Source organism: Mustela erminea, chromosome 14 (genome assembly GCF_009829155.1).
Source record: "Mustela erminea isolate mMusErm1 chromosome 14, mMusErm1.Pri, whole genome shotgun sequence".
Classification (NCBI taxonomy): Eukaryota; Metazoa; Chordata; class Mammalia; order Carnivora; family Mustelidae; genus Mustela; species Mustela erminea.
The window spans coordinates 7779791-7807175 of record NC_045627.1 but is presented as its reverse complement, the minus strand read 5'-3'; the positions used below and the strand labels follow the sequence as shown (position 1 = coordinate 7807175).

The 27385-nt window shown below is 46.8% G+C and overlaps 1 protein-coding gene across 1 annotated transcript in view; it reads left to right on the top strand.

The window, feature by feature from the left end:
* The first annotated feature begins 2522 nt into the window (after window positions 1-2522).
* The window catches only part of NID1 (nidogen 1), an 81737-nt gene continuing 56874 nt past the window's right edge, over window positions 2523-27385 (top strand). Inside the window, exon 1 of the mRNA XM_032312275.1 lies at window positions 2523-2857. Within this exon, the coding sequence (XP_032168166.1) occupies window positions 2645-2857 (213 nt within the window). The 5' untranslated portion in view covers window positions 2523-2644. The remainder of the gene's footprint in view (window positions 2858-27385) is intronic.

Sequence of the window (27385 nt, the reverse complement as noted above, 5' to 3'; positions counted from 1 at the left end):
ATGAACACATAAACGGAGCACGAACATAATGTAGAAACAACAAAGTCAATACAGCTTTGGATGGCAACTGAGGGAGAAACCTCTCCTTTTCTAGAAAGTCAGAAGGGTGTGGCAGAAAGACTATGAGCTTTGGTTTCAGGTACAGTGAAATTTGAAAACTTTCAAATCCGGGCTCTTGCACGAACTACAAAACTGGGCGCATTATCTAACCTCTGCAAATCTCATCTCCCCACATCTGCTTGAGGCTACTAACTTCAGCAGCTGACACGGCATTAATTCTGTTCAAATGAGTTAATTCTGTTCAAATGAGTTAACATCTCACCGTGTTACTGTTAGTCTCTCTGTCTTCTTCAATAGATTGGGAGCTGCTCGCAAAAGGGATTTTGTCCTAAGGGGCTTGGTGCTTTGAACCAGGACACTGGAGAACGACTCTCTCTCACTCTTGCATGAGCCGAGGAAAATCCCATGAGCCAATAGGAGCTTCGGAAGCTGTCTGAGCACCAAAAACGGAGAGAATTCGTGAGAGGGGTGAGAGCATTCCAGGCCCGAGCAACAGCTTCTGCTTCAGCAGCTCTGAAATGAGTCAGAAGGTGGGGGTTTGACGGACGAGATTCTGAGGCCCAGGCCGTTAGAGGCTTGCGGGGTGTTCTGGGCCCGCGCCGTGTGCAGGTGAGCACAGAGGATGAGAGGAGCCTCCAGACAGAGTCCTTGGCAATTGGAATGAGCAGTGCTGGGGGCCTGGAAGCCCAGAAATGCGGCTGTTGAAGCTCCAGACCGCTAGTCAGGAAGTGCTTCTGGGGTGGGGGACTGGAGGTCCCAGCGCTGCAGTTCCGGAGGGAGTCGAAGGAAACAGATTGCGGGCAGCATTAGTCACTTTTTAATGAGAGGGAAAAATGCAATACAAAAGCCATTGAATGTAGTGGTTAAGGTGGTCCTGAGGCTGAACCATGTGGGTCACTTGCAGGCTTCAGCTGTGTGACCTTAGCAAAATGATTTAGACCTCTCTGAATCACTATGCCCCTCCTCAGTGAAATGGGGATGGTCTCTGTCTCCTAGGGTTATTAAGGTTGCAAAACAAATTGACACATGCAGAAACTTAATAAATGTTTTCCGTGCTGGCTAATGGACTTAAAAGAAAAAGACATCCAGAGTCGATCAAAGACTTTATGTTTCAAGGGTGGATTTCATTTGCTTTTTATGTTTTTTACTGGTTCGGGACTCATGCTCCTTAAGTATTATATTGCATTTGCTGTTTATTGGGAGACTTCTTTCAAATTGGGTCCCAGGTCCTTAATTTTAGATGGTGACGGGCAGCAAAAGTGTCCTGTTGACCTCTCCAGGTTAAGAAGTCTGGCAGCAAACGAATATCCAAGTTGCACTGCTCCTGGTTGTCCACCCTGACTTCAAAAGACAGCCCGGTGTTGCAGTCCTGCAGGCTTAAAACCTTACACCCAATTCTAACTTCTCTCCCTAACCCCCATATCAAAATCATAACCAGGTCTCAGTCTTTCTTTCATTGTAATGGCTCTTAGGTTCAATACTCCTCAATTTCCTCTTTTTCCTTTCGCAGGGCCCCCCACCCCTGTTTCCCTTTCAACAGACCTCTGATGACTTCCCAAAGCCAAATTAATGATCAACCCGTTAGTTAGGACACCACTGACGTGCCTTATCTTCCTTGGTCGGGAATTCTCCATCTTGGCTCTCTGAGTGTTAGAGCGAGTTCAGATTGCTAGGTTTGGTATTAAGGCTTCCCGTCCAACAGCCATTCTCCAAATTCTCAGCTGGGGGATGGTGCCTTGACTCAAAGCAACCCACCCACAGCTCCACCTTCCAGAACGCCCCTTCCCTAGCCTCCTGATGAAATTCCATCCCTTCCAGAAGACCTGGTTTGATCCCCACATCCCCCAGGAAGCTCTCCTTGGCCCATTATTCCAGCCCTAATATCCTTTATTACTTGGGGACCCCAGCCCCCCTCACACCACATCATCTTACACATTCGTGACTTGGTCTCGGAGGGTGGGACCGCTAGTTTGGCCGAACTTCCACGTCACCAAGCAGAGATCTGGCCTCAATAACGTTGAGAAACGGGATGGATAAAGAACACGCTCCTGGTCCAGCCCCTTCTTACTCACTCGGCACTTACTCCCTCAGCCCACCAGAGTCTGACCCAGCGAGTCCGACCTCCGGACGCCGCCAGGAGCACCGGGGGCGACAATGTTCCTGAAACCGGAGCATTTCCACGCAGCCCGCCTTCTGCCTTAACCCTGACCCGAGGACCGTGGCACAAAGTCCCGCGCCCTGCTCTTCCGTGGCAACTGGGCTGGTTTAGGGAATCGCAGCCACCAGCGCCCGTGACCCCGCGGGGTCGAGGGCGACGCCGCGGGAGCCGCAGGGGGATTCGGCGGCGCCCCTCGCCCTCCCCCTCGCGGCCATTGGGCAGCCTCGGCGGCGCGCCCTGTGGACGGGGCGGGGCGCTCCCCATCTCCCCTCGCTCCCCTCCCCTAGTTCCCGGGGTGGGGACGTCTGGAGGGGGGAGGCGCGTAGGGGCTGCCGAGGGGCGTCCGGTTACGTCTCCGCCTTCCCCAGACTGGCCCGCGGAGCCGCCAGGTTTGCAGGACTTCGGTTCGGGGACGCGGGGGCCGCGATGCGCCGGAGCGGGGCTGCGTGGACGCGGGCGCTGCTCCTACAGCTGCTGCTGGCGGGGCCCGGGGGCTGCCTGAGCCGCCAGGAGCTCTTCCCGTTCGGCCCGGGACACGGGGACCAGGAGCTGGAGGCGGGGGACGACCGCGTCTCCCCAGCCCTGGAGCTGAGGCGGCCGCTCCGCTTCTTCGACAAATCCGGCATCGACTCGGTCTACGTGAGTGCGACCTCCAGGGCGGGCGGCGGGGGCGGTGGGGGAGGAAGGCACTGGGCCGAGCCGCCGTCGGAAGGGTGGCGGGGGCTGACGCGGAGGCCCGCGGGGTCGGACGGACGTGGGCGTAGTGGGCGGGGGCGCGGGGTCTCCGGGCCCTCGCGGGCTCCCGGCCTCTCCCGGGCGGCCGACGTCTCCGCGCCGCCTGGCCGCTGCCGCCGGAGGAGCACGCGGGTGTGGGGAGCCCCCGTCTGCGCGGCCTCGCGCGCTCCATGCCCGACCGGGAAACGCAGGCATCGCGGGACCCCGGGACCCCGGGCGGAGTCTGCCCTTCGGCAGCTGTGGGCGGCCCCGCCGCCGGGAAGTCGGATCTCGTCTCGCCGCTGTCCTGGGCCTGCGGGGACCGGACGCGGCCCGGGAGGAGCCCGGCGCGGGCGCGGAGCCTTCGCAGGGCAGAGGCCGGAGCGGGGTCCCAGACGGCGCGCGGGCCCTAGGACTTGCGTGGGTGCGGGGGCAGGGAAAGACCGCGGGAGCGGGCGTCTGCGCGCGGACCCTGGACCTGTCCTGGCAGCGAGTCCGCTCCCCGCTGAGCTCGTTTCAGTCCAGAGTTTCGGTCTGGGAAAGCAGGGCGACCCGGAGGTCCAGTCTCCTGTAGCAGAGCGTTGTCACCATGGGGGGCCCCGCCGCGGAGCGGACCCGGGTGGCCTTTAGCTCTTTGGAGCCCTCTCAGGACGGGCCGGGCCCGGGGACGCTGTCACCTCGGTGAAGTCTTCCGCGCCGCCGCCTTCCCCAGCCGCGCGCCATGTGGATTTCATAGAACGCGGCGCGCATTCCAGAGACGGGGCGGGGGGGCCGGGGCAGACAGGGGCTGGAGTCTGTCCTGCCATTATATTTTTAATTACATAAACTAAAATCTGCAGGATTGCCCAGGAAGTCATTATGTTGAAATCCAGATAAAAATATTAAAACAAAAAGTGCCTGAAGTAATAATATATGTGCTTACTCTAAAAAAAAATTTTTTTTTTTACTTTTTATTTGAGAGAGTGAGCGAGCGAGCGAGCGAGAGAGAGAGAGCACGCAATCAGGAGCGGTGGAGGAGCAGAGGGAGAGGGAGAACCAGCCTCCGAGCTGAGCGGGGAGCCGGATGCGGGACTCCGTCCCAGGACTTCCAGATCATGCCCCGGGCCCAAGGCAGACCCTTAACCAACTGTGCCACCCAGGCACCCCATATGTGGTTATTTCTAACGTTATTAAATAGGTGTAACAATGTGTCCAGTGGGGGGGGGGGTCAGATAATTACTTTATTTTCAACATTGTCTGGACAGTAAACAGTATTTGAAGACACCTGCCCTGACTAAAACGTGACATGCGAATATCTGGGACTTCTCTTTGTGGTGAGGTCATTAAGAGTTACTGCAATACTTTGTTGCCTGCATTCATAATGGAAGGAAATGCTAAATACCAGTTAGGGGTTATTGAAAATACAATTTTTTTTTCCTTCTTAACAGACCCACTGAATTCTTTTGTTAAATTTGGGACCTCCTCCCCCTTTATTTGTGGCATCAGACTAACCACATCGCATTCTAAAAACCTAGAAAAATCTATTGCTAAAAAAGGATTTCCGGTCAAACCCTACCTTCCAGGTCCCCTAGGTTTAAATCTGCATTTCAATGAGAAAATCCCAGAGCACTGTTGGATGTTCTGTCTGCCAAGGGTTGGGTTGCCAGGAAACTGAGTCTGAAATGGAGATCAGCAGGCAGGTTATTTCACTGGGAGGGGTGAGCCCCTCACATCCACACCTCTGGAGGGGAGGGAGGTGCAGAGGGACTGAGCTGAGGCTGACTCTGAGTGGCTGGCAGTCCAGGCACAGGGTTCAGCCAACCCTGGGAGCTCTGAAGTGAGATGGCTTTCCCAAGCTTTGAGGTATGAGAGGACTCACGGTGCCTCACAGTGATCGGTTGGTTGATCAGTCAGTCCTTGGATGAGGGCTGCCCTGGAAGGAAGAGTGGCCTGGTCGAGGCAGTCCTCAAAAAGGACTGACAAGGGAGGGCTACATGAGTCCAGGGGGGCCCAGTGTGATGGCCGGAGTGGACAGGGGAATGGATGGGAATGTGCACAGGAGCTAGGTGGTCTGTGCCATCCTGGGCACCTACCTGGCTGAGGGAATGAACGGTCCCGGAGAAGGAAAACAATTATTGGGTGAATGTATCTCCTTGTGTCAGGGACTTGCTAGTTTTAGGTTATTTACTCCTCAAAACAACCTGCCTTTCAGATGAAGAGATAATAATATTCTTTTCAGATGAAGAAATAATAATGAACACGTCCCAGAATTCCAAAATCCTGCCAGATGTTTCCACCCAAATGCCTGTGCGGTCCCTTGAGGTTCCACGTGGTAAACCGAGAAGTACTCACGTCCCTCCTCCCCCCAGCTACTGTCACTACCACTTGCTTTTCCTTGCTCGCGGTGCCTTGTGAGGGTTCTTACATTGCCTCGAGGCTGCCTTATGCCATCCCTTTATCCATTTATTCTGCAAATACTTATCAAGAGCCAGGCACTATTTTAGGCACTTAAAATACAAGTGACCAAAACAAAAAATCCTATCCTCAAGAAGTTTATGTTCTAGCAAGGGAATGGGACCAAGAAAATAAACAGCAAACATAATAAAGTAAATTATATAGTATTTTAGCAGGTGATATACCACAAATGTCAGGGGTCTGGGAAGGAGTGGGCAGTTGGGTGGGAGTCTGGAATTTAGAAGAGAATCCTAGACTTTGACTATAAACTTGGAAGTCCTTGGCACATAGATGGTATCTAAAACAAGAGAACTAAATGAACCCCACCATGGGAGAATATGTAGATAGATAAGGTCCCAGGGGGCCTCCAACAGATCAGGGAGAAGAGGAGACGGCAGTGGAGGCTGACAGGGCTATGCAACGAGGAGGAGTCCTGGAAGCCAAGTGAGGAAAGTGTGTCAAGAGGGAGAGAGTGAACCGTCATGTTAAATGGGCCCCAAAGGTGGGGAATGCGAGTTGCCCGTTGGCTTGAATAACATGGTGCTCGGTTCCCCACGATGCCTTCACGTTCATGGCAGGCCTTCCCATCTGTATCTTTCATGTCGTGTTGGCAATGACACTTGTCAGCTTCTTTTCAGCTTCTTTAGTGCTCCCCGCACCCCCCCTCCGCAATCTTGACTTCAGTAGACCGAGGGCTCTTTGGCTTGGGTTCAGAGCCTCAGCCTACCATTGTGGCTTCATTTCTAGCTTTGTCTTAACCCTTTGCAGAGAGGAAATTATGCCTTACTTTTGCCCTTTGCTTATTCTTTTATTCCACTTCACTTACCTCTTACCTCTCAGATTCTTTCCCATTCTCTCAGAGTCAACGTAAGTCCTTCCTCCTTCCTACCTGACTCGTGCCAGTGACTGCATTCATCTCTCAGTCCTTAAACTCTCCGAACGCCGGTGCTGTCTGATTTGGAGCTTAACTATTGACAGATGTTCGTCTGTCTTCATTTTCATTTTAACTGTTCACCTGGACTATCAGTAGGTGATGTAGAAAAAGGGAGGTCTCTGCAGCCCGGTATGTGTGGTCTTGACTCTCCCTTCTGCCACTGACTTGTGGATCCTGGAGAAGTTATCCAGCCTCTGAAAGCCGTGGTTTGTTCATCTGGAAAACAGAGACATCACTGCCTTTCCCGTGAAGTTTTTTGAATATCCCTGAATTAATGTATTGAAACTGCTTATCGTGTGGTAATATGCTCTCAAACTACAGGCTTTCTTCTTCATTGATAGCTGAGAGTGTGTGTGTGCGTGTGTGTGTTTAAAGTCAAAACCTTCATTCTCTATTTTATTCTTGTTAGTACTTTGGTGCTATATTTTTGAGGTAACTTTTGAGAAGGACATTTCGAATGTAACAGGCTCATGCTCGCTCTGTCAGAGGCTTCTACAAAAACATGCCTCTTATACTTCTACACACAAATGTGCAGAACCATAAAATCTGTCAAGGTGAAAACTCCCTGGATTTTTTTTTAAAGATTTTATTTATTTATTTATTTGAGAGCTCGAGCGTGGGTGCACGAAAGAGAGCGCAAACATGGGGAGGGGCAGAGGCAGAGGGGGAAGCAGCCTCCCACTGAGCAAGGAGCCAGACATGGGACTCCATCCCAGGACCCTGGGATCATGACCTGAGCGAAGGCAGGCTGAACCCCCAGGATCCCCAGCTCCCTGGAATTTCTTAATGTATGGGAACGTACAACAAGGCAAGAGAAAGCATCCTGTACAAATAGTGTTTCAGCTTTCAGGCCATACACTGTGTTTCTAGTGTAACTGGAGTGCAACTTACCTATATAAACACAGACCGGAAGCACCAGCTCTTTAAATTACTCTCGATCTCATAAACGGAGCCAATCTGTTCCATGGAGGTAACGCTGGTGTTGGTGGCACCTTGAACCCCCAACCTCGAGATCAGGAGTCATGTGCTCTACCAACTGAGCCAGCCAGGCACCCCATAGTTCAACTTATAACTGAGGCCAAATCCCTTCATTTCTCACCCTCTTGTTGTTTCTGGTCTTGTTACTTATAAAATGGAGAGGCTTGACAAGATTAGCTCTGAACCCCATCTAATTCTGGATTTTTAAAAAAGATTTTACTTATTTTTTTGACAGCAAGAGAGGGAGCAGAAGCTGGGGCGGGGGGCGCCTGGATGGCTCAGTGGGTTAAGCCTCTGCTTTCTCCTCAGGTCATGATCCCCTGGGATCGAGCCCGGCATCGGGCTCTCTGTTCAGCGGGGAGCCTGCTTCCCCCTCTCTCTCTGCCTTCCTCTCTGCCTGCTTGTGATCTCTGCTGTCAAATAAATAAAATCTTAAAAAAAAAAAAAAAAAAAGAAGCGGGGGAGTGGGAGAGGGAGAAGCAGGCTTCCTGCTGAGCAGGGAGCCCAATGCCAGGCTCCATCTCAGGATGCTGGGATCATGACTTGAGCCTAATGAGTGAGGCACCCAGGCGCCCCAGAGTTTGGATTTTTAATATTCTTTGAGGGACCCGGTGTTGAATAGTTACAGGCACCATTTCAAGACACTGGATATTATTTCTTGTAAGATGCGGTGCAATGTTAGGATAGGCCACCTGTTCATGCAGCAAACACTTCATCGGCCGCCTGCTGTTCCAGGCACCGTGCGAGGCTTCAGAGATGCAGACTGAAACATCAGCTTGTTTCTGCTCTCACGGAGTTTTCAGCCTGCTGGGGAAGACGGACATTAAATCGATAACTGGCCAATTGCCCCTGTGATGTGTGCTACAAGGGAGAGTCTGTCCTTATGTTGTGGTGCCACCTGAGCTAGCTGGAGGGAAGAGAGCTGGAGGGAAGAACATTCCCAACCCAGCTGGAACTACAGGATGAGTAGAGCTGAGCCCTGTGAAGAAGGCAGGCTCAGGACTGTGGTTCAAATGGAGGAAAACTAACTGTGTATGAGATCATGAGTGTCGAGAGAAGGAGCTTGTCACATCCCAGGAATGACACGAAACCCAGATGTGAGAGGGCAGGCCTGCAGAAGGACCCGGCAGAGCTAAATGAGACTTTGTCACCCCGGTCAGAACCCTCCCCTCCAGGGGAACTGCGCAGGGCAGGGCTTCCAAACTTCCCACCGCCCCCCAAAGCCTCACGTGGCCCCACCCCACTGGTCTCCCGCCCCCACCCCCTCTCTGTTCTCCACGCCAGCCAGGCTCCAGCCGCACCCACTTGCCTTCTCTGCCCCCCACCACACAGCCAGCTTGTCCCATCTGGGTCTTGGTACTTGGCTCTGCCTGGGACACACGGCCCTGATGTCCTGTGGCCGCACCGCCCTGATGTCCTGTGGCCGCACCTTCCTGTCCTGCGGGCGGGACACACGGACCCCCTTTGTGATTGTTTTTCCGTTCGGCCTTATCTTCATCATGGCATGCGTCCTTTTCTAAAAACTAGGCTGATCATTTATTCACTTACCTGTTTGTTGGCTCTCTTTTCCCCTAAAGCCTGAGCCCTAGGAAGGTGGGGTTTGGCTTGCCATATTCGCCCCCGTTCCCTGGTTTGCTAGCAGCCTGTGGCACACAGTGGGCGCTCTGTTATGATTTACTGAATGAATGAGTGAACGAATACTAGGCATTTTTCATCTTATTCTGTTAAGCAGGGGACTGCCATTAGCACTTTCTAAGTAGAGGAGAGACATGATTTATTTTGAGAAGATTCCCACTTTTTTTTTTTTTAAAGATTTTATTTATTTATTTGACAGAGATCACAAGTAGGCAGAGAAGCAGGCAGAGAGAGGAGGAAGCAGGCTCCCCGCTGAGCAGAGAGCCCGATGCGGGGCTTGATCCCAAGAACCTGGGATCATGACCCAAGCTGAAGACAGGCTTTAAACCGCTGAGCCACCCAGGCACCCATCCCACTTTATTCAACAAAAAAAATGGCATGGGAGAAAAAGGAGGGAGGACCCTTATAGATTCAAAGAGATATGAGAGACATGTTAACCAAGTGGCCCTTGTTGGATCCCGATTGAAACTAAGTAACCATGAAGGACATCTTTGAGACCCACTGCTTTTCTAGAAGAGATGCCTAGGAAATGATTGACAAGTGAAGTGATTTGATGTCCGAGATTTTATTAAATAAATAAAATAAAATTTAGTTTTTAAATAAAATCTAGAACACTTCAAAAAAGAAAAAGTAAATATGCACACATGTGGGAGGGATGGGTGAATCGGGAATGGGAGGCTGTTGCTGATCGCAGGAGCTAATGGGTGAGTGTCCCGGTGTGCGGCTGCTGGTCTCCTTTGTGTGTCGCAATTTTCCAGTGTGAGTCGTCTGGTTATAAAAAGTTTTAGAAATTTATGCCGTCTCCCAGGCGGAGGATTTGCGGGGACAGGGTGGAGGAGGAAGAGAGAACTCCAGATGAGAGGTGGTGGCGGTGGTAGGTTCCAGACCTCTCTGGAAGGTGGGAGCGAGGGGTCTTGCTCACGTGTTATCCCATCTGAGACACCCAGCAGCCCTGCGAGGTAGCTCAGGTGGGTCATGGGATGAGCGTCCTATTGTGGAGCAGCAAAGTGACCTGCACAGCTAAGGCACTTGTCGGAATTCACTTACCGAGTATGGGCTGGAGCTCGAACTCTGATCCTCTGCCTGCCAGTTCTGTGGTCTTTATACTGTGCCACATTGGATAACACTTTCTTCTTTTCCTTTCCATTCATCTGTTTACTTGACGGTATCTTAAGAGCCCCAGTTCTGTACAGACTGTGGGGCCGCAGTGCTGCGGGGCATTGTGCAATGGTCTCTGAAGGTCACGCATGCATCCACGGCTCACGAGTGCACGAGAGGACCCACCTGTGCATCCAGCTCCTCCCCACGACATGACCCCCGCTCACCTCCACATTGCGTGTGAGGGAAGCTGGTTCTTAGCCCCTCGGGAGGAGGTTTCATAACTGCTTTTGTCCTCAAGTAAATTTTTTTCTTCCATTTAGTTTTTAATTATAAATGTTTCGAACACACACATAAAGGGGAGAAAATAATTCCATGGGCACCCACAGGCACATTAACCTAATAGCGGTTGCTTGCAGTTTCCATATTTGTTTCATTAATTTCCCTTTGCTGGTGTACCAAGGTAAATTACAGTCTTCTTGATTTACATCGCTGAATGTTTTAGTAGGCGGTCCTAAAATAATAAGCATTTCTCTATATAACCAGCCTACCACTATCACACATAACAAAATCAATAATAATTCCCTATTATCAGTTTTTTTTTAAAGATTTTATTTATTTGACAGAGAAATCACAAGTAGACGGAGAGGCAGGCAGAGAGAGAGAGAGGGAAGCAGGCTCCCTGCTGAGCAGAGAGCCCGATGCGGGACTCGATCCCAGGACCCTGAGATCATGACCTGAGCTGAAGGCAGTGGCTTAACCCACTGAGCCACCCAGGCGCCCCCCCTATTTTCAGTTTATGTCCATTCCATGTCAGAGCTCTCCAGTAGTCCCAAAGCTGTCCTTTATAGGTAGACTTATTCAAACTGGTCTACAGAAAGACAAGCATTCCATGTGACTATGTCTGTTTAGTCTGGTTTTTGTTTTTGTTTTGTTTTGTTTTAAGATTTTATTTATTCAAAAGAGACAGAGAGCATGGGCGCTCATGCACACAAGGGGGAGGGTAGCGGGGGAGGGAGGAAGAATCCGAGGCAGATTCTGAACTGAGCATGGAGCCCGACAGAGGCTCTGAGATCATGACCTGAGTGGAAACCAGAAGTAGGAGGCTCAACTGACTGTGCCACCTAGGAGTCCTTCTTTAGTCTGTTTTAATATTGACTTCCCCCATTTGATTCACCGGTTTATTTAAGAATCACTGCCTGTTGTCCTGTAGGCTGCCCCACCTTCTGCATTCCACTGTTTCTCTGGAACGGGGTTTGGCTTGTTAATTCCATCTCTGTATTTCCTGAAAACTGGCCATCTTGAAAATATTCAGGTTAAACTCTTTTTTTCCTTTAGAAACACTTACAATTTTATTTTATTTCATTTTTTTAAAGATTTTATTTATTTACTTGACAGAGATCACAAATAGGCAGAAAGAGAGAGAGAGAGGAAGAAGCAGGCTCCTCACTGAGCAGAGAGCCCGATGCAGGGCTCCATCCCAGGACCCTGAGATCATGACCTGAGCTGAAGGCAGAGGCTTTAACCCACTGAGCCACCCAGGCGCCCCACAATTTTAAATTAATTTAGGAACTAGATGCAAATGGTTAAAAAAAAATAACTTGTAAAAACAGGGAAAAGGGAAATTTCTGTCCCACCCTGGCCTTGAGCCCCATACTTCCCTCCCTAGAGACAATCACTGTTGATGATTGTTTATTCATCTCCTTGCAAAGAGATTCTCAAATGTACAAACATAGGTACATGTATAGCCACCTGCTGATTTTATATATCTCCTTGACTTTTTTTTTTTAAAGATTTTATTTATTTATTTGACAGAGAGAAATCACAAGTAGGTAGAGAGGCAGGCAGAGAGAGAGAGGAGGAAGCAGGCTCCCCGCTGAGCAGAGAGCCCGATGCGGGACTCGATCCCAGGACCCCGAGATCATGACCTAAGCCGAAGGCAGCGGCTTAACCCACTGAGCCACCCAGGCGCCCCTCTCCTTGACGTTTTAAATACCAGCTTTAGTGACATATGATTCACATACCATAAAATTCACCCCTTTAAAGTATACAATTCAGTGATTTTTCATATACTCAGAAAGTTGTACAGTCACCACCACTGTCTAGCTATGGAATATCTTGACTGCCCTCAAAACAAACCTTATATCCTTTAGCGGTCATACCCCATATCCCCCTAATCTACTGTCCGTCTATATGGATTTGCCTGTTCTGGACATTTCACATAAATGGAGTCATACAATGTGTGATCATTCATTACCGGCTTCTTTCACTTAGCATAGCATTTTCAAGGTTGTTCTTCCATGTTGTAGTGTGGATCAGTACTTTATTCCTTATGGCTGAATAATACTGCTGTTTTGTCCATTCATGAGTTAATGGATATCCAGGTTGTTTCTCTTTTTTGGCGATTCATGAATAATACCGCCATGAATATCTGTGCGCAAGTTTTCGTGTGGACATCTGCTTACAGTTCTCCTGGGTCTGTACTAAGGAGCGGAATTGCAAGTTGTGGGGTTCAAAACAAGTCTCCCTAAAAGTGTGCGCGTTAGCATGTGGGTTATTTTGAGCAGAAAGCTATCAAGATCAAATGGGCTTGAGAAAAGCGTGCATCCCCGCTTTGACGACCTAGGAGAAAGTAAGTTGGCAGTCTTTCCCAGAATGAGAGTTTTTATCAGAGATGAGTTTTTTTCTGAGTGACCCATCTACATGGAAGACAAACGTCCAATGATCAAACATCTGCTCTCAGAGATCAAACATCTGCTCTCATTGTCCTGTGAATGTCCTTACTCTCCTATCTCATTCCTTAGTGCAGAATGGTGTATATGCCTCATTTTACCTTCCTGTCTGGGAACATGTGAACGTGACCCCCACATATGGTGCTCCTATTCATTCGAAATTAATTTTATCCTGTTAATGTGTCTTGTGTCAATTTTATTCTTAGACCAGTCAGAAGAAATTTTGAGGGTAGAGGTAAATTTCACCTCCCCAAACTAGGTCATGTTGATGCGGGAACAGAAGGCTGGCTGAGGACAAAGCAAAAGTTGACACCTGCAGCCTTTCTCCACCCCCACTCCTGGGTGGGACACATGTGACATTCTTTAGGAGTCTCCCAACTACCTTAATGTTAATAGCCTGCTAAAAAGGGCAGAACGACCTTGGCAATGGCAAGGGCTCTGGTGTCTTGTTGGTCTTCTTCAGCTGTATGAAAGTTCTGTTGAAACCTCCCTTTTCCTTACCTCTCCCAACTCCAGGGTACATAAATGCCACCCTTCACAACCCTGGGGCAGCAGTTCTTTCTGTCCACGGGTCCTGTCCCCGTGCTTTAATAAACCACCATTTTGCACCAAAGATGTCTCAAGAATCCTTTTTTGGTCATTGGCTCCAGACTCCACCCCACCGAACCTCACCGATGTTCTAGAACTTCATCAACATGGTAACTCTGTTTAACGTTTTGGGGGCTATCAAACTGTTTTCCAAAGTGGCTGCACCAGTTTATGTTCCCACCAACAATGTATGAGGGTTCCAATGTATCTGCATCTTCTGTTGAACTTACTACTTGACTTTTTGATCCTAGTCAACTTAATGGGTGTGAAGTGATATCTCACTATGGTTTTGATTCGCATTTCTCTGATGGCTGGTGAGGTTGAGCATCTTTTCATGTGCTTATTGGCCATTTATGTATCTTTAGAGAACATTTACTCAAGTCCTTTTTTTTTTTTTTTTTAAAGATTTTATTTATTTATTTGAGAGAGAGACAGTGAGAGAGAGCATGAGCGAGGAGAAGGTCAGAGGGAGAAGCAGACTCCCCATGGAGCTGGGAGCCTGATGCGGGACTCGATCCCGGGACTCCGGGATCATGACCTGAGCCGAAGGCAGTCGTCCAACCAACTGAGCCACCCAGGCACCCTACTCAAGTCCTTTGATCATTTTTTATTTGGCATATTAGTATTTTTATTACAGAGTAGGTTAGACTTAGGATATTTTATGAGTGAAGTCACGTATGTTATAACATCAGGAAACAAGTGATGTCTGATTGTTACTGTACTAGCTGCTCCTGCTAATGAGATGACGGCCGGATCATGTCTGTCATGTTTTCCCCCTTGCGAACACCGAGCAAGCTGTGGGATGAAACTTCAGCCTTACGCAGCTGCCCCTTTCCCACCAACCTTTTAATTAATCTTAGTATTCATTGATGATTTCTGCTTGAATCAGTTATTAGATTAAGTGCTGCCAAGTGGTGTTTTAGTTTGTTTTGTTGTTGGCTTTTTTGTTTCTGTCATGCTTTCTACATTTATTAGTTGCTGTACTTCTGTAAAGGGAAGCTTGCCCTCCTCGGCTGTGGCTTTTGGGTAATACTGACTCATTCTCATTCTGGAATAGGCAGGTGGAGACTTAATTCTTTCTCTGTAATTTCTAATGTTCAAATGAAGGGATTGGTGTTCAATTTAAGTAGTGCTGTAATCCACATTAGGGGAGTTTCTGGGGCTTCACTTGGTCAACTTCGGATATCTACCTCCAAAGTGTCAAAGAGGAGCCTACTTCTCCCCAGCGACTGAGAGTTTAGACAAGCCCTTCCCCCTTTTCCCTGACCGGCTTCTGTTCTGGAATCCTGAGGGATATTTCTCCCCTCTTTTTGATAGACACACTAGAAGTGGACATTTAAAGATTCCACCATTTTTAAATGTTGGAAGGTACCTCAGGTAATTTCGTACAAAAGAGATGGGTGATCGATCCAAAGTCTCTCATTAGATGTTAACTGGATTAAGTTAAAAACACTGACACATCTCTCAACTATTACCCCTAAGTTGTCCCTTGTTTTTAAATGCTAAGACTTTTGTTTTTATTTCTAATTCAAGCCAGAGCCATTTCTCTGGCTCTGTGGGGTTAATGGAAAAAATTTGCAATTTGGACTCAAGAGTTTTGTTCTGGCATTTCTAGTGTATGATCTTAGGCAAGACCTGTAAACTAAAACTCAGTTTTTCTGAAATGGAGAATGAAGATGATACTAATGCCTACTTTACTAGATTGACTCCAATAACTGGAATAAAGGTGCTTCATAAACTGGAAAGTACCGTGAAAGTGGGTCAGGCCCCAGGTCCCTTAGTTGCCCTAGGCTTAAAATCAGTCAACTTCTTCCTTTCTTTCTTTTTAAAAAGATCTTATTTATTTATTTATTTATTTATTTGACAGAGAGAGTGATCACAAGTAGGCAGAGAGGCAGGCAGAGAGAGGTAGAAGCAGGCTCAATCCCAGGACCCTGAGATCATGACCTGATCCAACCCAGAGGCTTAACCCACTGAGTCACCCTGGCGCCCCAGTCAACCTCTTTCTTGATGGTATTATGAACCTGGCTGTTTCCTGGGCTTCTTTCTCAAGCTTTTCTTTCCTTAGGCCCTTTTAGTTTTTTCACGGTTTCTAGCTACCCAGGCTTTCCAATGAAACTGCAATTTTCATGACTTTGGCTCAAGAATCTTCTGCACTAGCAGCCAAATATAACAGAAAGAGCAGGAGTGGGTTCAAATCTTGGTTGCATGGCTTGCTGGCTATATGATATTAAGCTAAATTGAGCCTCATTTTCTTGTCTTTCTTATATATGTGAAAAGAAGGGTGCTTGTATTACATTTTGAAAAAGGCGGACCGCTTTAGTAAAGGACCTCAGACTCAGCAGCCGCTCAGTAAATGTTGCCTTTCCATTCTTTACACCAACTAATTTTACCTTAAATTCCTGCTTCCTCCCACCCGTGGAGTTTGCTTTTGCAACAGCAGGGGATTTCATTGTCTTCTCAGTAGAGCCCTTTGCTTTTCTAAAAAAACGACCCCATTTGTTTCTTATTTGTGCCTGCCTCAAGTATTCTGAACCACATCTGTTTTGAAGAATCCCCCACTCTTGCTGGCTGCTTTCTGCCCTGGGCACTGCTACTAGACTCACTGAAGCCTAAAAAGAGGGTCGTTTCAACGTCTGCAGTGCCCACGTGAAATGTAGAGTCTAACGTGCAGTTTACTGAATGACTTTCCCTCGTTACCTCTGCTGTCTTTAAGGATGATCACGAAACACTCCCCGTCACGAGTTAGTTGCTCTGTCCTCCCTCCTCACCGTGGCCGCTGAGTTCAAACAATCATAGTAAGTGGCTCCAGCTGTCAGCCGTGTGGGGCTGGGCATTTCCCCCCGGGTGTTTTGTGATAGGAGTGACGTGTTCTTCCTTGTGCAGCTGGATGCACGGGCTCTTGTCTAGTGTGTTCCTTGCAGTGAGAGAATAGGTATGTGCCTTCTTTCTTTTATTTATTGAAAGTAAGCTCTACACCCAACGTGGGGCTCGAATGCACAACCCTAAGATCGAGAGTCGCCAGCCCCACCGACTGAGCCAGTCAGGGGCTCCTCGATGTGCTCTGAAAAGGGTGCATTAAACTGTGCTACGAGCACACTGAACTGAAGTTTAGTTTTGCCAAAGGAGCGTCTTTTTCCCCAGTGTAAACTCTAAGTAGGATCTCAGGGCAATATTTACATTGGTCAGTGAACTGGAAGTAGCTGTTTTCAATAAAGAAGTGGTGTGGACAATAATACAACATTATCATTATTATTATTATTATTCTCCTCTCAATATTTCAGAAAGGCTTTCTCGGGAATACATTCAATCCGTAACAGTTCTGTGGTGTAATCTACACAGAGAGTGTGCGGGAACTTTGGGAGTCAGGGCGCCTGAGTCCGGGCTCCAACATGCTAATCGTGAACTGTTGTTAAAATATGAACTGAGGCTTATTGAAAACTTGAAGAGTCGGGGCGCCTGGGTGGCTCAGTGGGTTAAGCCACTGCCTTCGGCTCAGGTCGTGATCCCAGGGTCCTGGGATCGAGTCCCGCATCGGGCTCTCTGCTCAGCGGGGAGCCTGCTTCCTCCTCTCTCTCTCTGCCTGCCTCTCGGCCTACTTGTGATCTCTCTCTGTTAAATAAATAAATAAATTCTTTAAAAAACAAAAACAAAAACAAAAAAAAACTTGAAGAGTTTACTCCAACAAAAATCAGTTCTAATTGGGCAGTATCCAAAGTAGCAGATAGAAATGAGCTCTGAGAAGCTGTATGACACGGGAGACTTTCATAGCCAGAAGGGAGAGGAACAAGGAAGTTACACTGTGTACAAAAGGGGATTGGTCGTTGCAAGGTCCCTTTCCTTAAGAGGATGGGAAGGGTCCGTCCGGCAGATCTTCTGGCTAGTGCTGGTCAGGCGAGTCCTGATTGGTTTCAGATTCCATTTTTGGGAAAGCCAAAACTGTAATTTAGTTAAATCTTGGTTCATAAGAGACTCTTTTTTTAAAAAATTTTATTTATTTATCTGCTAGTGACAGAGATCACAAGCAGCAGAGAGGCAGGGAAGCAGGCTCCCCACCAAGCAGAGAGCTTGATGCGGGGCTCGATCCCAGGACCCTGGAATTCTGACCTGAGCCGAAGGCAGAGGCTTTAACCCACTGAGCCGCCCAGGTGACTCGATAAGAGACTCTTAACTATAGGAAACAAATGGAAGGTTGCCGGAGGGGTGATGGGTGGGGGGATGGGGTAACTGGTGATGCACATTAAGGAGGGCACATGACATACTGAGCACCGGGTATGATACGAGACTGATGAATCACCAACGTCTGTCTCTGAAGCTAAAAAAAAAAAGCTAAGTCTTGGTTTTGGTGATGTGGAGCCTGGCATAAGCGACTCCATTTGGTCGTGTTATCTTGTGGGGATTTGTTTTGTTTTCAGCAATTCTCCCCTTTTGATCAGGCTCTCAGCCTAAGAGATGTCATCAAAACTGAAGGCATTACCTCTTTTCCCAGCTCTGGAGTTCTTGTTTTTGTTTTTTTTTTTCCTCATCCTCTATATGGTATTCACAGATTATTATGTCTTTTTGCTGAATCTTTCCAGCGTATTTGCAGGTCATGACCTTGGGTTTACATTCTTTAAGTCAGTTGTTCCCTTTGTTTCTTTTCTGATGAGTTAGTCTTTTTTTTTTTTTTTTTTTTTAAAGATCTTATATATTTATTTGACAGAGAAAGAGGGAACACAGGAGGGGGAGTGGGAGAGGGAAAAGCAGGCTTCCTGATGAGTAGGGAGCTGGATGCAGATGCGGGGCCAGGACCCAGGACCCTTGGGATCATGACCTGAGCCGAAGACACATGCCTAACGAATGAGCCACCCGAGTGACCCTCTGATGAATCAGTCTTAAGAAGATCATTTGCTTGGTGGTTAGTGGCTCCAACATACATTTAAAGCTTTAGAGAGAACACCACAGTGTTTTCAGGGAGACCACCATGATTATTACAAGCAGGATAATTCCCAATGTCTCGAGGGCACTTCGGAGCGATGGCATCCGAGAAGCAAACCAATCAACATCAAGTAAGTCAAAGAGAGACCCCCTTGAAGGAGCGCTTTCTTAAGCCAAGTGTTGCAAGTGGTGTTGGCCATGGCACAGACACCTTCTTGCTCGGCTAAAAGATAATGAAGGGCTGTCCTCTTACCAAGAAAAATTTTGGGGAGGGAGTCTAAGGGTTTTGTTGGGTCGGCGCTACTTTAACAATACATTCAGAGATGGACCACACCCCGGAAGCATTGCCTTCCCATGCATTCAGAGAGAAAACACAAGTGATGAAAAGGAAAAAGGAATAAAAACTTCATATTGGAGATGAAAGTCTTTTTTTTTTTTTTTTAATAAATAGACTCCACATCTAGCGCGGAGCCCGGTGCAGGGCTTGACCTCATGACCCTGAGATTCAGACCTGAGCTGAAATTAAGAGTCAGACACTTCACTGACTAAGACAGAAAGGCCCCCCAGGAGGTGAAGATCTTGATCCATGACCTTGGGAGGTCTGTCCACCTCAAGATGCCATCTGTGTCCCTTGTTGATATTAATTTTATATCTCCAGCTGGGGTGCAGTTCCAAGGGTCTGGAGGAACCCTTTTGAACTGGGAGAACCGTGGTTCAAGTCCCTGAAGTTTAACTGCTTTCTTGGCAGTATGGAAGACCTGGTATGGTCCCTTACAGGGATATTCAAAGGCAGTCTTTGTTTGTAGTGTTTCCAAATCAGAAGGGGGAGTGAAGATTGGAAACATTAGTCTGGAAGTGTAGCCAGACATTTGAAGAAACACAAAGAATGGAGGATTCAGTCCAGTGTACAGGGATGTAACAAATCCTCAGACACAATGAACGAGAGTAGAATGTGACATCCACAAGGTTGTGTTACTAGTTCTCTGAACCAGTCACCGTATTTCTATCAAAGGTAATCATGCAAACTAAACTGTTTGCAAAATAAGTTGAAAAATTAAATTTGACCGGATTATTTGTGTAAAGCACAGCAAGAAGAGTGATTGACTATATCGGCTCCTTTTAAATCTGCTTTGCTGGAACTTTTTGTTGTTGCTGTTGTTTTAAGATTTATTTATTTGAGAGAGAAAGCTCGCTCCCATGAGTTGTCGGAGGCAGAGAGGCAGAGGGAGAGGGAGTCTCAAGCAAAGTCTACACTGAGCACAGAGCTCAAGGCAGGGCTTGATCTCACGACCCTGAAATCATGACCTGACCTCGAAATGATGACCTGACCCTGAAATCATGACCTGAGCCTAAACCAAGTGTCAGACACTTACTTAACTGACTGAGTTCCTCTGGTGGAACTTTTCATAAGGAATCTTAGGAACTTTTAAAAGCCTTTCCAGACTAAGAAGCCAGGCTAGGGACTCACTGTCAGACTTAGCCTGAAAATACCCATGGATTTGGGTGAATTTCTTTCTTCATGAGGTCCCCAGGCCATCCTGAGTTTCCTGGGGCTACCAGCAAGTGACTGCCCTTAACCACCTGGTTGGGCTGTCAGTTATTTGACAATGAACCCCATGTACTTTAACATACCAAGTAAACCTAAGCAATTTAACATCTCTCTTTTACAAGAGGAGAGACAAGTCTTTTGAGATTTGAAAGGGACCCTCTGGGAAATCTTAAAATTACTTTGTGTCAAAAAAACCTCCAAACCAAAAGAATTTGGTTTTTAGGGGCACCTGGGTGGCTCAGTGGGTTAAGCCCCTGCCTTCAGCTCAGGTCATGGTCTCAGGGTCCTGGGATCAGGCCCCACATCGGGCTCTCTGCTCGGCAGGGAGCCTGCTTCCTCTCTCTCTCTCTGCTTGCCTCTCTGCCTACTTGTGATCTCTGTCAAATAAATAAATAAAATTTTTTAAAGAATTTTGTTTTTAGAAGATGTCAAAAGGCTTGAATATCTGATTAATTAGGATCACAGATCATTATGATTTAATACTTCATTATTTAGTCAAAGTGACAATAGACAATGTTAAAGGAAAATATAGAAGGTTACATAGTTGTGAACAAAACTTTACTCTCTTATAATTGAGAAGACTGTATTTTCTTAAGTAATCAGAGTCAGGAGAAAGATAACATTAAGCACAGTGAGTTATTTTAGCAAGACAAAAATCTTTGCTTTCCAGGTAGATTACTTAAAAGGTAAAGAAAAACCATTCGCAATCTCTTGTCAAGAGCAGAATACGTTGATATTGTAGCATGCTTTAAAAACTCTTATTATTTTGGGACACCTGGGTGGCTCAATGGGTTAAGCCACTGCCTTCGGCTCAGGTCATGATCTCAGGGTCCTGGGATCAAGTCCCACATCGGCATTTCCACCAACAGTGTAAGAGGGATCCCCTTTCTCTACATCCCTGCCCCCATTTATTGTTTCCTGATTTGTTAATTTTAGCCATTCTGACAGGTGTGAGGTGGTATCTCACTGTGGTTTTGATTTGCATTTCCCTGATGCCGAGTGATGTGGAGCACCTTTTCATGTGTCTGTTGGCCATTTGAATGTTTTCTTTGGAGAAATGTCTGTTCATATCTTCTGCCCATTTCTCGATTGGATTATTTGTTCTTTGGGTGTTGAGTCTGATAAATTTTTTATAGATTTGGGATACTGGCCCTTTATCTGGTATGTCATTGGCAAATATCTTCTCCCATTTGTTGGTTGTCTTTTGGTTTTGTTGACTGTTTCCTTTGCTGTGCAGAAGTTTTTTTTATCTTGATGAAGTCCCAAGAGTTCATTTTTGCCTTTGTTTCCCTTGCCTTTGGAGACCTGTCTAGCAAGAAGTTCTTGCAGATGAGATCATAAAGTTGCTGCCTGTGTTCCCCTCTAGGATTTTGATGGATTCCTTTCTTACACCTAAGTTTTGCATCCATTTTGACTCTATTTTTTTGTATGGTGTAAGAAAATGGTCCAGTTTCATTCTTCTGCATGTGGCTGCCCAGTGTTCTCAACACCCATTTGTTGAAGAGATGGTCTTTTTTCCATTGGATATTGTTTCCTGCTCTATCAAAAATTAGTTGACCATAGAGTTGGGAGTCCATTTCTGGGTTCTCTATTCTGTTCCATTGATCTGTGTGTCTGTTTTTGTGCCAGTACCATACTGTCTAGCAGAGCTTGAAGCCCACCAGTTCCGGTTTTCTTTTTCAAAATTTCCTTGGCTATTTGGGGTCTTTTCTGGTACCATACAAATTTTGAGATTGTTTGTTCCAGCTTTGTGAAAAAAGTTGGTGGTATTTTGATAAGGATTGCATTAAATGTATAGATCACTCTAGGGAGAATAGATGTTTTAATGATATTTGTTCTTCCAGTCTGTAAGCATGGAATGTTTTTCCATTTCTTTATGTCTTCTTTGATTTCTTTCATGAGCATTCTATCATTTTCACAGTACAGATACTTTGCCTTGTTGGTTAGGTTTATTCCTAGGTACCTTTATAGCTTTGGGTGCAATTGTAAAGGGGATCAACTCCTTAATTTCTCTTTTTTCTGTCTCATTGTTAGTGTATAGAAATGCAACTGCTTTTTATCCTTCTGTGATGCTGAATTCCTGTGTGAGTTCTAGCAATTTTGAGGTGGAGTCTTTGGGGTTCTCCAAGTATCATGTCATCTGCAAAGAGTGACAGCTTGACTTTTCCTTTGCTGATTTAGATGCCTTTTATTTCTTTTTGTTGTCTGGTTGCTGAGGCTAAGATTTCTAGTACTATGTTGAACAACATTGGTGATAGTGGACACCCGTGCCATGTTCCTGACCTTAGTGGGGAAAGCTCACAGTTTTCCCCCCATTGAGAATGATATTTGTGGTGGGTTTTTCATAGATGGCTTTTATGATATTGAGGTATGTTCCCTCTATCCCTACACTGTGAAGAGTTTTAATCAAGAAAGGATGCTGTACTTTGTCAAATGCTTCTTCTGCATCTATTGAAAGGATCTTATGGTTCTTGTCCTTTCTTTTATTAATGTACTCTATCACTTTGATTTGGGGATGTGGAGCCACCCTTGCAGCTCTGGAAAAAAATCCCACTTGGTTGTGGTGAACAATCCTTTCAATGTACTCTTGTATCCTTTGGCTAGTATCTTTTTTTTATTTTATTTTATTTTATTTTATTTTATTTTTTTTTAAAGATTTTATTTATTAATTTGACAGAGAGAAATCACAAGTAGACGGAGAGGCAGCCAGAGAGAGAGAGAGAGGGAAGCAGGCTCTCTGCTCAGCAGAGAGCCCGATGCAGGACTCGATCCCAGGACTCTGAGATCATGACCTGAGCCGAAGGCAGCGGCTTAACCCACTGAGCCACCCAGGCGCCCATTTGGCTAGTATCTTGATGAGAATTTTGGCACCCATGTTCATCAGGGATATTGGTCTGTAATTCTCCTTTTTGGTGGGGTTTTTGTCTGGTTTGGGGAGCAAGGTAATGCCAGCCTCACAGAATGACTTTGGAAGTTTCCTTTCCATTTCTATTTTTTGAAACAGTTTCTGAAGAATAGGTATTAATTCTTCCTTAAATGTTTGGTAGAATTCCCCTGGGAAACCAGCCAGCCCTGGACCCTTGTTTGTTAGAAGATTTTGGATTACTGCTTCAGTTTCCTTGCTGGTGATGGGTCTGTTCAGGTTTCTGTTTCCTCCTGTTTCAGTTTTGATAGTCGATACATCTCTAGGAATGCATCCATTTCTTCCAGATTGCCTAATTTGTTGGCATATAGTTGCTTATATGTTCTAATAACTGTTGGTATTTCTTCGGTATTGGTTGTGATCTCTCGTCTTTCATTCATGATTTTATTTATTTGGGTTCATTCTCTTTTCTTTTTGATAAGTCTCTCTAGGAGTTTCTTGATATTGTTAATTCTTTCAAAGAACCAACTCCTAGTATTGTTGATCTTTTCTACTGTTCTTTTGGTTTCTGTTTCATTGATTTCTGGTTTAATCTTTATAAGCTTTAAAAACATTTGGGTTAGTTTCTGTATTTCTGAGAGTACACTTGATTGATGTAATGCATGTTTGTCTTTAACCAATTAAATAGAGCTCTTTACAAATTCATTTTGGCATTACCATCTGGAGGTAGAAGACAAATCACACACTTGAAATATACATACATAAACATGCCGACAAATGCACACAGAGATCTCCTAGCTTTTATTTTAAAACTTTAGCTGTGGGACTGGTATGATACTGCAAAAAGTCACTAGTTTATGGAAGGACAGTTGGATCCACGTTTTGTTTCTGGCAGATGGAAAGTTTATCTGGTCAGATGGCAGGTGGCTAATGCTTTTTAGTAATATTCGTGGAAGAGACTGCAGACTTGTATTTGTCCTTGGCAAGTAATCTTATGGAGGCTGCGGGCTAGATTTGGGGTGAGTGAGATTTTTTAAGTGTTTATATTTTGAAAAAGCCTCCTTCTCCCCACCTTTTTTTCCTTCAGTCTCAGGTGAATGTGGGCTGTTTTATATTTCAAGGATGAGGTATTATTTTCATCTTCTAAGGACAGAGAAGAAATGCAAATTTTCTTCTAGGGGTTTTAGGGTATATTTTTCTGTTATCAGAAGTGTAGGGCCTTTGCTATTTAAGTTTTCCCTTCATTATCTCTAAAGCAGGCTAGTTCTTTTTCCAAAGTTCTGATCTTTTACAATATCTGCAGGCATTCAGAGATGAATAGGGAATTTTGGGGGTTGATAATGATAGGTAGACTTGGATTGTTTCTAGAGCTGTGTTGCTGGTTTTGCAAAGATTTGTGAGATAAGGACAGTTGCTCTTAATTCCGCAAACAATTGGGATCTGGCCTTAAAGATATCAAGGGGCTGAACCTCCCATCGATATACATTATCTTCAGTTTGTTTCTTTGTATCAGGGTGAAGGTCTTCTAGCAAGGTGAAAATCAAAAGGTTCTCGTATTCTAGATTTGGAGCTGCAGTAAATCCTTCCACAAAAGACTTCAGAATATTTTTCTTTTCCCCTGGGTCCATAGTTTGATTTTAGCTTAGGTGAGAAATCCTAAAAACATATTCCTATCATCTCTGGATATCAGCTTCTCACTTGGCCAACTTCTGACCATAGAGCTACTTAAAAAAAATCCCTTCCAGTATCTCATCAGGTTTCAGCCGGCAGAAACAATATTCCCGGCAGAATTGAACAACCCCTTGGATGCTAGAGGCGTCCCGCAAAGGGCGTACAAAGAATACTGCCTCCCCAAGGTAATTCCCCTCTCCACTCCCAAAGATAACCAAAAGAAAGGAAGACTTAGACAATTCTCCCGAGGAGTTGGCAGTAGTTGATAGGGCCCTAGCCGCAAATGGAGGGCAACACACATCTCTGTCTGGCCAGCTTTGGGGGACCCCCCCACCTGACACAAAACCAGATAAATAAGAAGGCAGTAGATATTCCTTAGAGAGACAAAGCATCAACAACCAATGGGTACCCAAAAGTAAATCTGCAAGTCACCATTCAAAGACCTAATTGTTACAAATGTTTTTGCCTGCCAATCTGAATCTGGAAAGGAAAGGAAAACATGAAATTTGACCTTCCTCTCTCAAGCAGGCTGTGCAGATAGAGATGTGGGAGAGCTGACTTTGGCAAGAATTCTCACCCTTTGCCGGCTTTTGCCAGTTTTCCCAGGATCCCATCTGCATGCTCTGGAGCGAGTGGGGTGTCCTGGCAGGTCATATCCCAGTCACCAGAGGCGGGAGGGCAGGAGAAAGAATTTTCTCTCTACTTTTTATGGTGAGTGCTTGGCTGGGGCCCCTTTTTCTCTAGGATACCTCATAAATGGCTAAGCTTATCTTGGTTTAAAGGTCTCCACTGTGGCCTTTATTTCAAGATTATCTTTGGTAGGGTTAACCTGTTTGCTCAGCCTTAAAACGAAATTTTATTCACTCAAAGCCTCGTACTGGACCCAGTCCAACCTCAGTCGGATCCAGTCTGACCCTGGACCCAGATCTGGCAGATAGTTTTCTTAGGACTTAGGGCTAAATCTACAGGTCCCCCTACCACCTTTTTTTCTGGAAATCTATTTATTGAAGAAACTGTGTATTTGTCCTTCACCGTGTCCCGTGTTCTGGGTTTGGCTGGTCATGTCCCTGTAGTATCACTGAACATGTCCTTCTGTCCCCTCTATTTCCTGTAAACTGGGAGTTAGATCTGGAGACTTGCTTGGATTTGAGTCATCGGGTCATTGTGCAGACTCTGTTTTAGTGACCGGCGTGGGGCTCCATTGGGAAGGAGCCGTGATACATAATGCGGGATCTTTCATGGGCTCATGAGTGGAACTCACACATTTTCAGGCACTATTTCTCACACAGCCTTGGTATTTGGGCCTTATTCTGTCTGAACCTCCCCACCCCCATCTTCTGGAGGAGGTCGGGAAGGGAGGGGACTGACACACACCGGGTGGTGTAGAGGCTTCGCAGCTCCAGCAGTGACTAAGGTGGCCACGGTCCCAGCTTTTGATGGGACATACCGCCTGGGGGGGCAAGTAGCGAGAGCCAGCAGAGGAGTCGATAAGGTCGATAAGGTCGTTACACTTGGTGGTCCGCGCCTGGAGGGAAACAAAGAGGAAGTGGAGACAGAAATGAGGGCTCCAGGAGTGAGGGGAGGGAGGCGGGGTGAGCAGGAGTAGCCACGCTGGGTAGACAGAAGGGCCTCGTGGGGCCCTGGGGAGCAGGTGCCACTGGCCGTGGGGATGGAGCAAGTGCCAGGGACCTCAGAGGTGGGACACACGGGACATGGGGGAGAAAGGGAGTCCGTCCTCCTGGCCTCCTAAGTACTTAATAGGCCCTTCCCTTCGTGCTCCCCGTGCGTCTGTCGATTTGCTCAACTTTGAGAAGATGAAGAAAAGGAGCAAGATGACAGGAGCCTCACACGCTCGACAGATGTGCGCGGTGGGATGGGCCCCCAAGTGTAAGAGTATTATTCAAGTCAGCTGGGCTTTGGTCGATCTCAAACAAACAAATGAACACTGACCGGGGGAAAGTTTAAAGCTCAGAGTCCAATGACCCTTCCGGGTGTTCCGTCTCTGACATCTGTCTCTGCCCTCGTCGCTCTTTATCACCAACAGCTGGGTTGCAAATGCCATAAAAAAAGGCTGAAAAATGATTTAACAGCACTAATACTAATGAGGGTTATGTGGTCTGTGTCCAAAGCATTTTCTTCTCGATACTTGTCTCAAAACTCGATTCCCAAAGCATTCCTTGCGAGAAGAGACACAGTCCTGTACCCAGATTCGAAATAGTAAAGACACCCGTGTTTTCAGAACTGTTGAACTGACTTAAATCTCACTGGAAAACAGCTTTTTTAAAACCGAGTTTTCCATCTGTGGCCTCCGCGTGCTCGCTTCCCATCAGCGGCGGGTTGGCCAGCTCCTGCCAGTTTGGGAAACGAGCTATTTCCCACGCCCCCCGCATGGCAGCCCCACTGGGATGTCCCCGCAGCAGGGAGAGGTGTGGATGGGCTGGCGGGATGGGGACCAGGGGTGGGATGGGGAAGAGCAGGCCGAGCTCCTTCTGACTCCAGAAAATCGCCGCAGACGGGTGAAAAGGGAGCAGGGCTTCTGCTAAGTCCCCACACCACCTCCGCAACCCCCCGGACTCGGACTCTCCTTCCTTTCCCTTCCCTGGGCCCAGATCCACACCACGCCCTCGAACCTTGTCAGAACCTTGTCACTCAGTTCTTGGCCTGTTGCAGGGTTTGCTTTGAAGTTCCTCCTCTTTGTGTCCACCCCACCCCCTCCTCTAAGGATGAGGTCTGGAGGGAGGAGGGGAGAAGGCTGTGTGGGAGGAGCGGGGAGGGAAGTAAGTGACTTGGAAAACCCATAGGCCTTGCAACCAACCCCTGCACAGGAATGAGCCCCTTTTCTGCTTTCATGTTCTTCTGATCCCCTGCCTCTTAAAAGTGCAGACCAGGGGCCATTTGCAAAGTCTCTCCCATTTGATTTGGGCTTTTTTTTTTTTTTTTTTTTTTTTTAATTCACAGATTCTCGAAGTAAAAGGGGCACTGAAGTGGTGTTCTATGTTATGTCATCAGCGGGATGTGCACTAAAAAGGAAGGGGGGCGGCTCAAAGCCTCATTC